A 16,074-nucleotide genomic window follows, 5' to 3' on the forward strand; every position below is an offset into this window, starting at 1 on the left:
TAGAAAATTATTAGTATAAGTATAATGGGCTGATTAGAAATTGTATTGGTGAAGGGTTTTTTCATTTGTTGAGCCAATGTTTGTTGCTAAGTCTCCATATCCCCTGCCCTTACACACATTAATGAATATATAAAAGAAATAAGTATTAACCTTTGATATCAATCACGTTAGACCTTAGGCTAAGTAAATTCTTTCCTTAACTAAAACCCACTACACCCTCACCCTATAGGAATGTAACTTTATTTGGGTGGCGTCTGTTTTAAGAATAATCACCCCTGGAGAAATAAGTGTCCTGGTTGACTGACCGCTGTCACGAGGAGAGGGTCGTAAATTGTCAGCAGGCCCCCTGGCCAGAAGATGATGTAACACCCCTAAGACCTCTGTATACATTTGTATGAAGCACCTGACTTTGATAAAAGTCAGGACTGCTGACCCCGCGTGACTTTTGCATAACATCTCAGTGTATAAAAGTAGCCCATGGAAAATAAAGAATGGGGATCAGTCCCTCGAAAGACTGGTCTCCCCATGTCTCTCTCTCTCTCACTCTGGTTGAGTCTCCATCTGGAGCGCGGAACCCACCATGCTTACTAATTATGCCTGGGCTTCTAAGATCCGAACGGGGAGGCCTCAGTGTCTCCTCTCCTTCGGGAGAACGGAAGGACGCCTGTGGCCTACGTAAGTGGTGCAAGCTTCTTGTCTTGAAGTTTTATTGGTCCCCCGCGTAAACCAAGCTACTCAGCCTCTTTTCTCCACTGAATTTTCCTACTGAGCTATCCTCATTCTATTACTCTTTATATCCTTAATTAACATTTAATTAAGCAGTTGTTCCCTGACCCTCGCCTACGCCGTCTCTCCTTCGAATACCCTGGATCAGCTGGGGCTGGACCCCGGCAGGAGTGGATAGCCTTTCCCTTCTCCAGGGGCTCTTCCCAACCCAGGGGGCGAACCCAGGTCTCCTGTATTGCAGGCAGACTCTTTACCAGCTGAGCCACAAGAGAAGCCCAAGAATACTGGAGTGGGTAGCCTATCCCTTCTCCAGTGGATCTTCTCAACCCAGGAATTGAACTGGGGTCTCCTGCATTGCAGGTGTATTCTTTACCAACTGAGCTATCAGGGAAGCCAGAGCCACCAGGGAAGCCCCAAACAAATAAGTAGTGGAAGCCTAATAATTTTGCAGAGATTTGGTTCTTTATTACTAAGGACTAGAGAAGCATTGTCCAATAGAATACAGAAAGAAGGCAAGTCATATAAGTAACTTTATCTAGTAAACAAGTTTAAAAAGACAAAAAGAAATAGGTGAAATTAATTTTGATTATATATTTTGTTTACTCCACGACATCAAAATGTTCACATGTAATATAAAAAACTACTAACGTGACATTTTACATTCTTTGTTTCATAGAATAATGTGTATTTTACACTTAACATTTCAATTCAGATTCACCACATTTTAATAACTCAGTAGTGACACATGGTTAGTGGCTGCCATAGTGAACAAATAGGGTTAAAGTTTTAAGTTAATAAATGGCCATGCTACAATTAAACAACAAACTGGAACTCTAATTCACCACAAAATATTTCCCGATAACGCCAAATACTGCTGTTTCTCGTTTCCTCACCTCCCTGCTTCCAGCTTTGGCTCCCTTTCTCAGCTAACCCTGTTCACTCTACAAATGATCCTGTTGTAGAAACATCTATCAGAACCTGTGTCCTCAGAAATTTATCCTTAAGGCTTTAGGGGCAAGAAAGGGAAAAAAATCTCTACCTCTATCTATCTACATGTAGATAGAAATATGTGTCTATATATATAGACTATATATAGACAGCCCAGGACAATCTAGATGAACATGATGAGCAGCTCATCTCCAGTCCACATGTGGTGACATAAAATAATGAAGAGAACAATAACTGCAATAATAATGACATCCTCATAAGAGCTAACATTTATTGGCCTTTTGCTTTGGGCCAAGCACTGTTCTCTGACATTACACATATTAACTCATTTAATGCTCCTAACAACAGGATGAGACTATTTTACATCCAGGGCAACAAAGCAGAGAGGCATTACATAACCACTCAGGGTGGCTAGAAGGCGGTGGAAGAGGCAGAACCCAGGCTGCGGTAGCCTATCCCGGGAGTGTCCTCCTGCCCACTGTGCACCTCCAGCCCTAGAGTGAATAGCCAGACCCTGGCTTTCCACACATTATACCTCTGGTTTCTTAACAATCTTATAAGCGAGGTATGGTTTTTATGCCATTTTCCAGATGACGAAAAGGCAGCTGGAAGAGGTTGAAGAATTCATCCAAGAACACAGTTTATAGAGAAATTGAGCCAGGCTTTAATTCCAGGATGCATATGCACAGAACCCAGCTTCATAACACTTATTCTCTACTGCTTCCACCTCTAACAGAGACCTAGTTTTGTTCTCCTAAACCCCATTTCTTTTTTGTTGTTGTTGGTTGTAAAATTTTTAAGTACAGAAAAATGTAAAACCAGAAGCAAGCATCAACCACAGGCAAGTGCTGATAATGTTTTTGTATATTTTCATCGAGACTTTTTTTCTCTGCATGTTTTAAACATACTGAAACCATCCTGTACATACTACTTGGCATCCTATGTTTTTCATTTATGTTGTAATATAAGCATTCCCTTATGTTAATGAACAAACGTCCTCTACATATTTTTTTTAGGTTGTGATAAAAAAACACCTAACACAAAAGTTACCATCTTAACTGTATACAGTACTTTTAATAATTGCAAAATATGTCACTAAATGAACCCAGCACATCCTTCCACTGTTGGAAATTTGAAGTGTTTCAAATTTTTCACTGTTAACAATAACTCTGCAATTAACATGAAAGTGAAAGTCGCTCAGTCGTGTCCGACTCTTTGCGACCCCATGGACTACACAGTCCATGGAATTCTCCAGGCCAGAATACTGGAGTGGGTAGCCTTTCTCTTCTCCAGGGGATCTTCCCAACCCAGGGATCGAACCCAGGTCTCCTGTATTGCAGGCAGATTCTTTACAAGCTGAGCCACAAGGGAAGCCCAAGAATACTGGAGTGGGTAGCCTATCCCTTCTCCAGCAGATCTTCCCAATCCAGGAATCGAACTGGGGTCTCCAGCATTGCAGGCAGATCCTTTACCAACTGAGCTATGAGGGAAGTCTTGTGAAGAAATATTTGTTCACATTTCAACTATTTCCTCAGGATAGATTTCCAGAAGTGGAATTACAGGTCAAAGGCCGTGATTTTATACACACACAGACACATATATATAAAATCCAAATTACTTGGCCCTCCTATTATCATGGGCTGTAATCTATCAGGCTTTTCTGTCCATGGGATTCTCCAGGCAAAAATACTGGAGTGGGTCGCCATGCCCTCCTTCAGGGGATCTTCCTGGCCCAGGGATCAAACCTGCATCTTTTATGTCTCCTGCATTAGCAGATAGGTTCTTTACCACTACTGCCACCTAGGAAGCCCCACATTATCACTATAAAAACATGTCAAATTCCCTGCAGTCTTATTAATATAAGAAACTGATAAAAATGGAACTATTTTAATCTCCATTTGGTTGAGAACCCTGGAGTGAAGCGTGAGACTAGATAACTACAACCCTTCGCTGACTTCTAGTTAATAGAAGAGATTGGAGAATCTGAAAGAGTTAAGGATTGGAAGAGGGTTTTGGAGAGCACTTTTAGTATATTATGAATTCCCTCTTACCTCAATCCTAGGAAAAGGGGCTTCAACAGAACCACTTGGAAAGGTGGCCATGTGAACTCTGCTCTTAGGGGGACATATTGTAACTAATCTTTAATTCATAACTGGAAATCTAAAGGTCTTGGCTAGCCACTCTAAGGGTTGTTGTTGTTGTTCAGTCGCCCAGTCGTGTCTAAGTCTTTGCGACCCCATGGACTGCAGCATGTCAGGTCTCCCTGTCCCTCACCATCTCCCGGAGTTTGCCCAAGTTCATGTTCATTACATCGGTGATGCCATCCAGCCATGTCATCCTCTAACATGCTCTTCTCCTTCTGCCCTCAATCTTTTCCAGAATAGGGGACTTTTCCAATGAGTCATCTGTATGCATCAGATGACCAAAATACTTGAGCTCCAGCTTCAGCATCAGTCCTTCCAGTGAATATTCAGGGTTGATCTCCTTTAAGATTGACTGGTTTGATCTCCTTGCTGTCTAAGGGACTTTCAGGAGTCTTCTCCAGTACCGTAATTCAAAGGCATCCATTCTTTGGCGTTCTGCCTTCTCACAACCGTACATGACCATTGGGAAGACCATAGCCTTGACAGTACAGATTTTTCAAATAAAGAATTTAGGCTTGGAAAGATCAAGTAAATTATCCGGCGCCATTCACATATAAGTAATAGAGTCAGCATGACAACCCAGACATCGAGAAGCAGAGCTTACATTCACCCAATCTGCAACGTTTCTTCTCCTTTACATGTGACATCTTTCTTATTTGCCTTACTATTCATACATATTTGTTCACATTTTGAACTGATTCTTCATCTCCCAACTTGGAATTCTTCAGCAGGAGTTTCTACAAATACAGCTTCAAGCTCCTAGTAAACTCCTTAAGACCACTGACAAGATCAGTTATTTACATAAAGGATTGATCTAACTTCTCCAAGTCTTGAGTTTGTTAAATAAACTTTAACTGACTTTATGACTCCCTTTAAGGATTTTTTTTAGACTCACAAGAAGTAACCAGTTGAATTGTGTTCTCCAAAATTCTTCTGTTGACGTCCTAAACCCCAGTACCTCATAATGTCACTTTATTTGGAAACGTAGTCAGATAGTATATTAGCTCAGACTGGGTTGTCAGGATGGGCCATAATCCAATGTGATTGGTGTCCTTATAAAAAAGGGAAATTTGGACACAAAGAGGCATAGAGGGAAGACCATGTGAAGAAACACAGAGAGAGACAGTCATCTATAAGCCAAGGGGAAGGGGCCTGGAGCAGATCCTTCCCTCCCACCGCTCGAGGGAACCAACCCTGCTGGAAACTTGATATTGGACTTCTAACTTCCAGGACTGAGAGACGATACATTTCTGTTGTTTAGGCTACCCAGGCTTGGAGCCCTACCAAACTATTGCATGACTAGTACTAAGCAACTGAAACTTGGTTGTGAAATCTTAAAGTTCTATACAGGAAGGGCAATCATCCTAGAGAAAACAGGAAAATCCAGCTCTAATGACTGTTGCAACATCCCTTACAGAATGAGCGTGTTCATACATTTTTAGCATATATTTCATGGTTTTAATTTGCTTTCTACTATTAATGCTCATAGAAATATAAATGATAACTTTCATATAGCCCTATATTCTAGTCAAGACTAGACTAGTCAATCCCTAGACTTCTAGTCAAGTCTCCATAGCTTGACTCTCAAACCCCTGACAATATGATCTGTTTTTAATAATTAAATTTATTTATTTTTATTTGAAGGATAATTGCTTTTCAATATTGTTGGTTTCTGCCAAACATCAGCATCAATATGAATCAGCTATAGGTATACCAATGACAACGTGATCTTAATCTAACTTTGCGTACTTATATTTCACTGTTGCTTTTCATAAACTTCATGGTCCAGTCAAATTAAATTAAGACAACAGTCCCAGAATAGGCCTGGGTATTCCTGTCTCTTCTCTATACATCATTCTATTTAGAATGGCCTTTCCATTCTTCATCTACACATTGAAAAATCCAAATTTTAAGTCTTCTTTCAAGGCCCAGAGGGAAAACCATCACTTGTAAGAAGCTTTTTTTCACTCAATCTAAATGATCTCTGAACTTCCATTTATATTTTTGTCTCATTGACTTTTAATTATCTGGATACTTGTAACGTCCTATGATTGATTGTACGTTTTTTAGGGCAAGAAACAGCTAGTATATGTTTAAGTGTTACTTGGGTTTTTCCTCCCAAAAGTGAAGACTCAAACAAGAGCTTTGTGTGTAGGTCATTCATTTTGAAGAAGTAATCTCGGGGCTCCAGAATTAGGGGCCTGAGAAGAATGAAACAGGAAGAATAGGAAACATCCAAGAGTGAATTATTGACCTGGTTACTCCTGCTGCTGCTGCTGCTAAGTCACTTCAGTCGTGTCCGACTCTGTGCGACCCCATAGACAGCAGCTCACCAGACTCCACCGTTCCTGGGATTCTCCAGGCAAGAATGCTGGAGTGGATTGCCATTTCCTTCTCCAATGCAGGAAAGTGAAAAGTGAAAGTGAAGTCGCTCTGTGGCGTCCCACTCTTACAGACCCCATGGACTGCAGCCTGCCAGGCTCCTCCATCCATGGGATTTTCCAGGCAAGAGTACTGGAGTGGGGTGCCAGTGCCTTCTCCATGGTTACTCCTAGGAGTAAGTAAATTTCAATTCCACTGGGGATTCTGAGGAATGGTCTAGACCATGCCTCATTTAATGGCTCCCATCCCTTTAGAGATCAAGGATCTCTTCAAAGGCTACACATCCAGTACGTATAGTTTTGTACATATACTAGAGGGGCTAAGCAGGTTTCTATAACCATCGTGTAACAGCTCTACTAGTGACATTATAGGGCGTAAACTGAGAGGCAGGGTGCAGCCATGACAAGGTGCAGCCGTGACAAGTCAGTCCACACCTGTCTAGAACTGGCTGTCATACAGTGCGACTGATGAAGATAGAAAATAGCTGATAAAATAAAGCTGAGCAAAACATCTGATAAAGTCCATTCCTTGCACTGCTCCAATCTGTTCTTACCCTATTTAAGTGGTTTTCCAAAAGACAGGGATGCTGTGTGTAGAAGCGGGACACATTGGCTCCATTTCTTCTTATGATCAAAAGGGCAAATGTGCTTCTGCATTCCAGTTCAGATAACTAGGATCTCAGCAAGATCTCCGGCCACAGGAAACCAAACTCAAGTTCCATTTGGCTTGAAATGTAACATCCATGGTTTGGGACCCTGAGACAAGTAGGCAACTACAAGTAGTTTATTTCAGAGGTGATCTCGGAAACACCCTTGGAGGAATGAGACTATGAAACAAAAAGAGAAAGAAAGCCAATAAAGTCATTTCTACCATAGAAAATCAGAACTTTTCCATTCTACTGGGAGATTCGGGGAGAAGGTAAAGTAGACCCCAGGTTTGTCCCCCCAAAATGGGAGAGAAAGCTGGGTTATTTATCTGTCAATTCACTTTCCAACATTGGCTGAGGGAAGCTTCCAAGGACAACCTCCAGCATATCTGAATTGCCCTTCATGTGGACCAAGTGGCTTCTCATGGCCAAGAAGAAATTCCTTCAAGTGAAGAATCTCTAGCATTAACAATAAACAGCCTTCAACATGCAGAGAAAAATGCTGAATGGAAATGAGGAGGACACAATCGCTTTAGAAATCTGCTATAGAAACCCAAGCACAAGCTGTAAACAAGATTGCCAGGAGAAATATCAATAACCTCAGATATGCAGATGACACCACCCTTACAGCAGAAAGTGAAGAGGAACTAAACAGCCTCTTGATGAAGGGGAAAGAAGAGAGTGAAAAAGCTAGTTTAAAACTCAACATTCAGAAAATGAAGACCATGGAATCTGGTCCCATCACTTCATGGCTAATAGATAGGGAAACAATGGAAACAGTGACAGACTTTATTTTCCTGTGCTCCAAAATCACTGCAGATTGTGACGGCAGCCATGAAATTAAAAAACAATTGCTCCTTGAAAGAAAATCTATGACAAACTCAGAGAGCACATTAAAAAGCAGAGACATACTTTGCTGACAAAGGTCTGTCTAGTCAAAGCTATGGTTTTTCCAGTAGTCATGTATGGATGTGAGAGATGGACCATAAAGAAAGCTGAGCGCTGAAGAATTGATGGTTTTGAACTGTGGTGTTGGAGAAGACTCTTGATAGTCTCTTGGACTGCAAGGAGATCCAACCAGTCGATCCTAAAGGAGATCAGTCCTGAATATTCATTGGAAGGACTGATGCTGAAGCTAAAACTCCAATACTTTAGCCACCTGACACTGGAAAAATACTTTGGCCAAGAACTGACAGTGGAAAAAACCCTGATGCTGGGAAAGATTGAAGGCAGGAGGAGAAGGGGATGACAGAGGATGAGATGGTTGGATGGCATTACTGACTTGACAGACATGAATTTGAGCAAGCTCTGGGAGTTGGTGATGGATAGGGAAGCCTGGCATGCTGTAGTCCATGGGGTCGCAAAGAGTTGGCCACGACTGAGTAACTGAACTGAACTGATAGAAACCCAGCTACAGGTGCAAAAGGCATGCAGTTTTCTAACACTGACCCTGATTGGCACACAGGAACATATATCACCTGAAGTTGTTTGAACAGGTGCTTCTCTCGATTACATGATAAACTCACTAAATTCAGTCCTAGCAGAGAAATAGATGACTCCCTTTTGTGTTAGAAATTAACTGTTTCAATTGAAATTATATCATGAGGAACTGGGGCCTGAAAAGACATACACACTTTTAAAATTAATTATATATAATTATATAATTATTTTATTTTTGGCTGTTCTGGGTCTTGGTTGCTGTGTGGACTTTTCTCTAGTTGTGGTGAGCAGGGGCTATTCTCTAGTTGCAGTACGAGGGCTTCTCGCTGCAATGGCTTCTCTTTTTGCAAAGCATGGGCTCTAGGGCTCACAGGCTTCAGCAGTTGTGGCACTTGGGTGCCGTAGTTGCAGCTCCCGGGCTCTAGAGTGCAGGCTCAGTAGTTGTGGGGCGCGGGTTTAGTTGTTCTGCAGCATGTGGGATCCTCCCAGACCAGGGATCAAACCTGTCTCTCCTGCACTGGCAGGCAGATTCTTTACTGCTGAACCATGAGGGAAACCCCATATTTTTATCTACATCCTAAATTCAAAACCATGTTTATATCCATGTCGATGCAAAATAAGGTCATTGGTTAGAGCTTCCAAAATCAGCAACATTTTCCCAAACGCAGCAGGTGATAAATTTTAAATCTCCGTGTTAATGTATTTCTGCTGCTTTTCCCATCAGTTTAATATTAATGGATGCTCTTAGATTAGCCCAAAAAAGTCCGTGTTTACTCTTCTCCTTGGGCCATTCCAAATAAGTTCTCTGTGCCATGAGAGCTCTTAGCTTGTGGTAGCTGCTAGGAATGGAATACTGTGGAATGGGATCCAGCAAGATCAGGATTAAGTTATCAGATCCTTCATGGAAGAGATTGTGGTGGGCAAAGTAGAGTTCATAATGGCACCATTCGCTCTGGACAAAGTTGGGAGACAAGACAAAAATGGACTTGTAACTTTTCTCAATGCAGTTGATGATATTTTCCACGATGCTCTTGCCGGCAACAAAGTTTCTCTCATGGAGACAAATTCTTATATCTTCTTTTTCTAGGTTCGGTATTAATTCATTCTTCACCCAGGCAGAATCGTGCCCACTATATGAAATAAAAGCATGGAACTGGAGAGTTCTTTGGAGTTCTTCCAAGGGTACATTCCTGGCCCTGTGCCGGGTCTGGGTCCACTGACACACCATCCTGAGGTACCAGGGCAGATCCAGGTAGATACAGAGGACAGTCACGGCAACAGCCAGCACCAGCCCAGGGACCACAATGGTGACGATCAGCAGAGCTGTGTTGCAGGATAGCTCAGAAACGTGGAAGTCCTTTAGAAGGGTTCCCTTGTAGCTTTCCGGATAGTCACACTTGTAAGACTCAGGCCAGCCCTCTACCACTTCACTTGATACTTGGCCTACACTTTGGATAAAGTCTCTTAGCTCACAAGAACATTGGAATGGATTGTTCCCCGCTTTGAGGGACCTAATCTTCTGGTAGCTCTGGAAGAAATCAGCTGATGGATTTGAAATTGAATTATAGTCAATGATCAGTATGGAAAGGCTGCTAAAGATACCACATCCAGGAAGGTGGGCTAAAGAATTGGAAGCAAGGTTGAGTTCTTGCAAATTTTCTAGACCAGTGACATCTTTAGGGATGCTCCTTATTCTGTTATTGTGAAGATCAAGGACCTTGATCCAAGGAGGTAAACATCTGAAAACAGAGTCAGTAAGTATATTTGAAGACATATTTAAACTTAATAAATTTCTGGCCCAAGGGCAATTTCCTTCACTTTCATCATACATCAGGGAATTCTGGCTAACATCCAGTTGTTGTAGAGACTTCATTTCCTGGGTCATATGAACTATGTTTACAAGTTCTTTTAACTGATTCTTTTGTAAGATAAGGGTCTTCAAATTAGCCAAATTTGTACAGTTTTTGAAAACCGTGTCTGTTAAGAGATTATTGGAAAAATTCAAATACAGAAATGGGCTAATTTGGGATGGGCAGACCATGTGGACCATGTGCGCAGCAGACACTGTGAGATGTTGGATGTTCATATTTGACAATAGTTTATAGACATAACCTTGTGGAAGACTGAACACATCATGGACAACTTTGTGTATAGACAAGGCCTTCAGTGAAGTGTCAGAATAATCAAAATCTCTAGAGTCGAGGTAACCTTGTAGTTTCACATTTGAAATGGAGAAGTACTCAATGTTTGTACGCCAAACCAACTGGAGGATCGTAATGAAGGAATTCCAAGTTATTTCAATGTTGTTTAAAGTAAGATTTGATAACCTTGAGTTCTTTTGAAGTTTTGACAGAACATTTTCAAAATAAGGACACCCATTATCATCAAGCACACATTTGATATTAGACAGTTCCAGACTCACTGTGGTGCTGACTGACACATCCAAAATAAAATGGAATTCCTTTCCTGCAGGGAAAACAATGTGCAGACTCTGTGTCTTAAGGTCTTGAAGGCTCTTGGCATCTTCTCTTTCCCCATAAGTATCTCCTAAGACCAATAAAACCTTGCTGATGTGCAAACGAGTGATTGACTGCACACTGGATTTTTGTAACTGTGTGGCACTCAACCCCAGAAATTCTAGTTGAGACATGTTGCCAAACTCTTGGCATATGGGCAGGGCATCAAATGGATTAAATGAGAGGTCTAAGTGCTTGAGGTTCAGAGTAGGGTGGCAAGAAATCTTCTCCAAATTGTTGTGGGACAAATCCAAGTATTCCAGTTCCTGGTTGAATTTAAAAACACTCAAGTCAAGATACTGGATTCTATTATGAGAAATTATCAAAATCTTCAGCTTTGATAGTGAGAGGATGTCAGGCATCTGAAGCTCAGAAATATAGTTGTATGATATATCTAAGATGGTTGTTTCCAGGGATAAGTTTTTGGGAACATAGGTGAGACCTCTTTTTGACCTGTCAATTAAAAATTCACTTTCATCAGATAATTGAGTTCTGATCTCAAGTATTAATATAAAGATGACGGCAAAATGGAAGATGCTAGAATTTTTTTTAGTCATTTTGTAACAGTAGACATTCCTAAGGGTAGTTGCTATTCTTCAGAGCATCTGGATACAGTACAGATCCTAGGGGTAAAAAAGTCAGCATTAAATGACTATATTAAATTAAGCATGACTGACATTAAACATTTTTTTACTAGAGACTCATTAAATGAAAGCTACATTCTTGGGAGTCACACAACCTGAAACCAGGAAAATACACATATTCATAAACAGTTATACTGCTGCTACTGCTACTGCTGCTGCTAAGTTGCTTCAGTCGTGTCCGACTTCGTGCGACCCCATGGACAGCAGCCCACCAGGCTGCTCTGTCCACAGGATTCTCCAGGCAAGAATACTGGAGTGGGTTGCCATTTCCTTCTCCAACAGTTATACTACCTCTAATCAAATAACTTTTAATATGGATATGTAATGGATTGAATGGTGACCCTCCTCCCAAAAAAGATATGTCCACCTCCTAACCATGTCCTAATCTCCTAATTGAATATTACCTAATTTAGAAAAAGGGTATTTGTAGAGATAATTACATTAAGAGTCTTGAGAAGATCATCTTGGATTATCTAGGACTCGGTGATCCCCACATTTTGGGCACCAAGGATTGGTTTTGTGGAAGATAATTTTTCCTCAGATGGAGGTGGGGGTGGTTTTGGTTTTAATCTCTGTTCACCTCCTGCTGTGCCTCCCACGTCATAAAAGGTCATGGACCAGCACCAGTCCATGGCCCTGGGGTTGGGGACACCTAATCTAGGTAGTCCCTAAATCCAATGACAATTATCCCTATAAGAGAAAGAGGGAGTGTTATTTACAACAGCCAAGATGTGGAAACAAAACTAGGTGTTCATCAATAGATGAATGATAAAGATGTTGTGTGTATGTGTGTGTGTGTGTGTGTGTGTGTGTATACATACATATATATAATGGAATAGTAGTCATTAAAAAAATGAATTCTTGCCATTTGCAACATGAGTAGGTCTAGAAAGTATCATGCCAAGGGAAATAAGTCAGACAAAGACAAAAACCACATCATCTCACTTATATGTGGAATCTAAAAAACAAAACAAACAAAATGAAAACAGATTTACAGATACAGAAAATAAGTGTGTGCCAGCAGAAAGAGGAATGGAAGGTGGGAGAGTGAGGGGATTAAGAAGTACAAACCACCAGTACATAATTAATAAGTTATGGGGTTGTAATACACAGCATAAGGAATATGGTCAAGAGCTTATTATCTAGAGGAAAGACAGAACATAAACATATAATAATTTCATGTAGTAATACCCACTGTACAGAAAAATAAAGCAGGATAAATGAATCAAGAATAGTGGTAGGTATATAACAGTGGTTGGTGGTGGCTTTTTCAGATTGAATAGTCAGAGAGGGCCTTTCTGAGAATATATGTTGGAGTAGAAATCAGAATGAAGTGAATGAATCATCTATCAGAAGATCTAGGGGGGAAGCATTTTCTTCTGGCAAAGGAAAAGGCTAGTGCAAAGGTCCTGAGGTAGGATTGAGGTTGGCTTGTCTGAGGCACAGTAAGGAGGCCAATGTTAGCACGGAGTGAGGTGGGTGAGGGAAGTTCAGGCCAAGAACACAGGGGACAGATCATTGTAAGGAGTTGGGATTCTATCCTGAGAGTGATGAGGGGGTCAGTGACCACTGAAAGGTTTTAGATGGGAGCAGTTTCCTTCTCTCTCTTATTCAGAAAACTTTTCTTCATTCATTTGTTAGGGGAAACACTTACTGAAACCACTTGCCTTAGCCAAGCACCATGGTAACCACCTACAGGAGTTATCTTAAACAGGAAGTCCTTGGTAAGGAATGCAGAACTAACAAGCTACCACCAACTGGAAGATTTCAGGAAAGGTCAAAAGGAGAGAGAAGACACCAGTCCATGAGTCCTACTAACCTCCCAGAATCCTTCTCATTGGAACCCATGTTGGCCAAGTGATGCTCACACCACCAGGAAGGACCCTGAGTCAGAATGATTGGCAAGAGACAACCCGGAAACTAATTCCATCACTAATCCCGTAAAACTAATCCCAGTAAACCTGAGATTTTGAGTCATGTGGCAGAGCAGTCCTCCTGGGTTTCCTTACCTTGATGCTCTCCACCCAGGTGCCCCTTCCCAATAAAGTCTCTTGCTTTGTCAGCACGGGTGTCTCCTTGGACAATTCATTCGTGAGTGTTAGACAAGAGCCCGCTCTTGGACCCTAGACAGGGGTCCTCCTTTCTGCAACACATTCATTCATCAAATATGTATGTATTCCCTACGATACAGTACGTATTGTCCTGGGTTATGTCATTATACCGGCCCACCATTATTCAGACACTATTTTGTTATCAGCATTCCCATAGCATATGAGACAAGAGGGTCATGTTGGTATGAACCCTAGACAGTGAACCCTCTCACCAACAGAGACCCCCTCAGTTGGGGGGCTACATGGCTATGCAGATATTTTAAGGAACTTATTCAAAACCTCCTAGAACCACATTATATAAGCAGGCCATTAGTATCAGCAAAGAGTTAAATTCCTCTTCACATTTCCCCTCAGATCTCTCAAGGAGAGCTGAGGGACCCAAATAATTCATGTCCCAGAAACAATCGTGGGTTGTAAAAGTTCCCCAAGTGAGTCATGCAAATTTATCCAGTTGGGGGAATTTCTTGGACTTAACCCTTTCACAGAGATGCCCAATGATGCCTTGGTGATCCTGACCTCTTCAAACATCAAAGAGGGCCATGTATGCCCCCTTCATCACTGTTCATGAAGACCCTGCAGAGGGGAGGGGACAGAGACATTATAATGTATGTGAAAAGTACAGGTGGTATTTCTATGTCATTGACTGTATTTGGCTGAAAGACCCAGAAATGTCCCAAGTCTCTCTTCAGCTCCCTGAAAGAGCTACCCACACAAGGAGACATTTTTCAATGAGAATAAAAATAATACTCAGTTACTGCCTGGGCCAGTGCCTAATATCTCAAAACAGAACTATCCTGTAGAAGTTAAGTTGAAGCAAGAGCAGCTTGGGCTTAAGGCTCAAATGGGATTCTTTACTTATTCCTAAACCTGAATCCAAATCCAGGGATCTTTTAACCATCCAGCCAAACACCAGAGTTCAAGGAAGCAGTGGTCAGCACCCTCGGGTGTGATGCACAAAGTGGCCAGAGAGACAAGAGGCAGAGACGGACTCCGTGCTCAGACACTAGTGCTTAGCACACAGCGAACCCACCACAAGCAAGGGGAGAGTGGTAAGGACAGCTTGTTTCCTAAACAACAGCAACAACCACAAAAAACTACATTATAAAACTGAAATAGGCTGGAACCAGGGACCTTTTGCTGCCGTGCTATAGTGCTTGCATCTCGGCAAACATCTCCTCAAGCAACAAAAAACAAAGAAAACTACAAGGGACTAAAAATAACTGCATGCATGGGCAGTTGAGACAAAATTCAGGACAAAAGACACTAAAAGACCAAAAAAGCCCATCTGCTACCTCCAAAGAGCTTAGAGCAAAGACAGGGGGTCTGGAGCAAAAGCAGACTGTGTATGCCCTTGCACACAACACCAAAGGGGTCGGCAAACCACCTCAGCCACCCCTCCAGCCCCACCCCTGGACACACCTCTAGCCTCACCCCCATAGAAGGAACCAGCTCACCTGCCCCTCAGGCCAGTGAACAAAGGAGCCTGTTACTTGTTCTCACTCCCTCTGCTGCAGCAGGGGCCCCAGTGAAGCCTTGCCTGAATTTCTTGTCTGGCCTCTAGACAGTTTCCAATGACTGGGGAAGGCTGAGAACCCTGGTGGGTATCAAACTCCCTGTCTTCAAGCATTGAATGAAAGCATGGCTTCAGTTTTCTGCCTAGCTGAATTGGTTGACTCACATATCTTCTATTTGCTCAACTTCCATTTTGCCCTTTCACTTGCAGTCACTATTTGAAGCCCTCAGTTTATTAAATCATTTATATTTCTATAATTAAGAAGTCAAAGTGTTGCATATATGTGTTTAGTCACTTCAGTCATGTCTGACTCCTTGCGATCCCATGGACTGTAGCCCACTAGTTTCCTCTGTCCATGGAAATCCTCCAGGCAAGAATACTGGAGTGGGTTGCCATGCCCTTCTCCAGGGGATCTTCCCAACCCAGGGATCAAACCCAGGTCTCCTGCGTTGCATACGGATTCTTTATCACCTAAGACACCAGGTTTAGGCACTTAAAGGAGATATAAATTTTATATATCAAATTTGCTATATCAGTGAAAATCAATAGTTTTGTCAAGGTCCTAATGAACAGCACAGAATCTCATCTATAGTAGCAGCTCAAAATTACTTTACTGCCTGACAAAATTATTATTTGCAAAGTAAACTAGTAATAGATTGCTGTAATTTGATAGTATAAAAATATCTCCAGATGTGTTTAGGTCTATTTTCATGATTATGATAGGTTTAGCCTCACCTTTTATGATTCAGTGTATCAATAAATGTGAATTGCGTTTGCCTGAAGACTTTGGAGGCATGGAGTCAAGACTTTGACTTGTCTTAATAGCTAATACTCATATAATCAATCTGGCCCATTAAGTTCAGTCCCACAAATATTTATTGAGAGTTTTCTTTGCATGAGGGCAACTAGCTATACATGTAAACCACAGGCTGAAAGGATCAAAACCAGTTCAAGAGCTTTTCTGCTTCGTTTTCTATGTGGTTTTGTGAACTTTTGCTTTCTGT

General features: G+C 41.6%; 2 protein-coding genes across 2 annotated transcripts in view; both read right to left on the minus strand.

Annotated features, from left to right (window-relative positions):
* Positions 1-1,179: 1,179 nt before the first annotated feature.
* Positions 1,180-16,074, minus strand: part of TLR6 (toll like receptor 6) — a 45,032-nt gene continuing 30,137 nt past the window's right edge. Inside the window, exons 4-5 of the transcript XR_008717103.1 lie at positions 14,033-14,130; positions 1,180-7,026 (exon numbers count right to left, since the gene is read on the minus strand). The gene's annotated coding sequence lies outside the window, so the exon portion shown is untranslated. The remainder of the gene's footprint in view (positions 7,027-14,032; positions 14,131-16,074) is intronic.
* Positions 8,898-11,464, minus strand: TLR1 (toll like receptor 1). Its single transcript, XM_055588271.1, has one exon. It carries the CDS (start codon positions 11,357-11,359, stop codon positions 8,981-8,983), a length of 2,379 nt encoding a protein of 792 aa, XP_055444246.1. The 5' UTR covers positions 11,360-11,464; the 3' UTR covers positions 8,898-8,980.

Source organism: Bubalus kerabau, chromosome 7, assembly GCF_029407905.1.
Source record: "Bubalus kerabau isolate K-KA32 ecotype Philippines breed swamp buffalo chromosome 7, PCC_UOA_SB_1v2, whole genome shotgun sequence".
Lineage (NCBI taxonomy): Eukaryota > Metazoa > Chordata > Mammalia > Artiodactyla > Bovidae > Bubalus > Bubalus kerabau.

Excerpts from the sequence above, each read along its gene's own strand:
- TLR1 (XM_055588271.1), bottom strand. The coding sequence starts at position 11,359 with ATGACTAAAAAAAATTCTAGCATCTTCCATTTTGCCGTCATCTTTATA.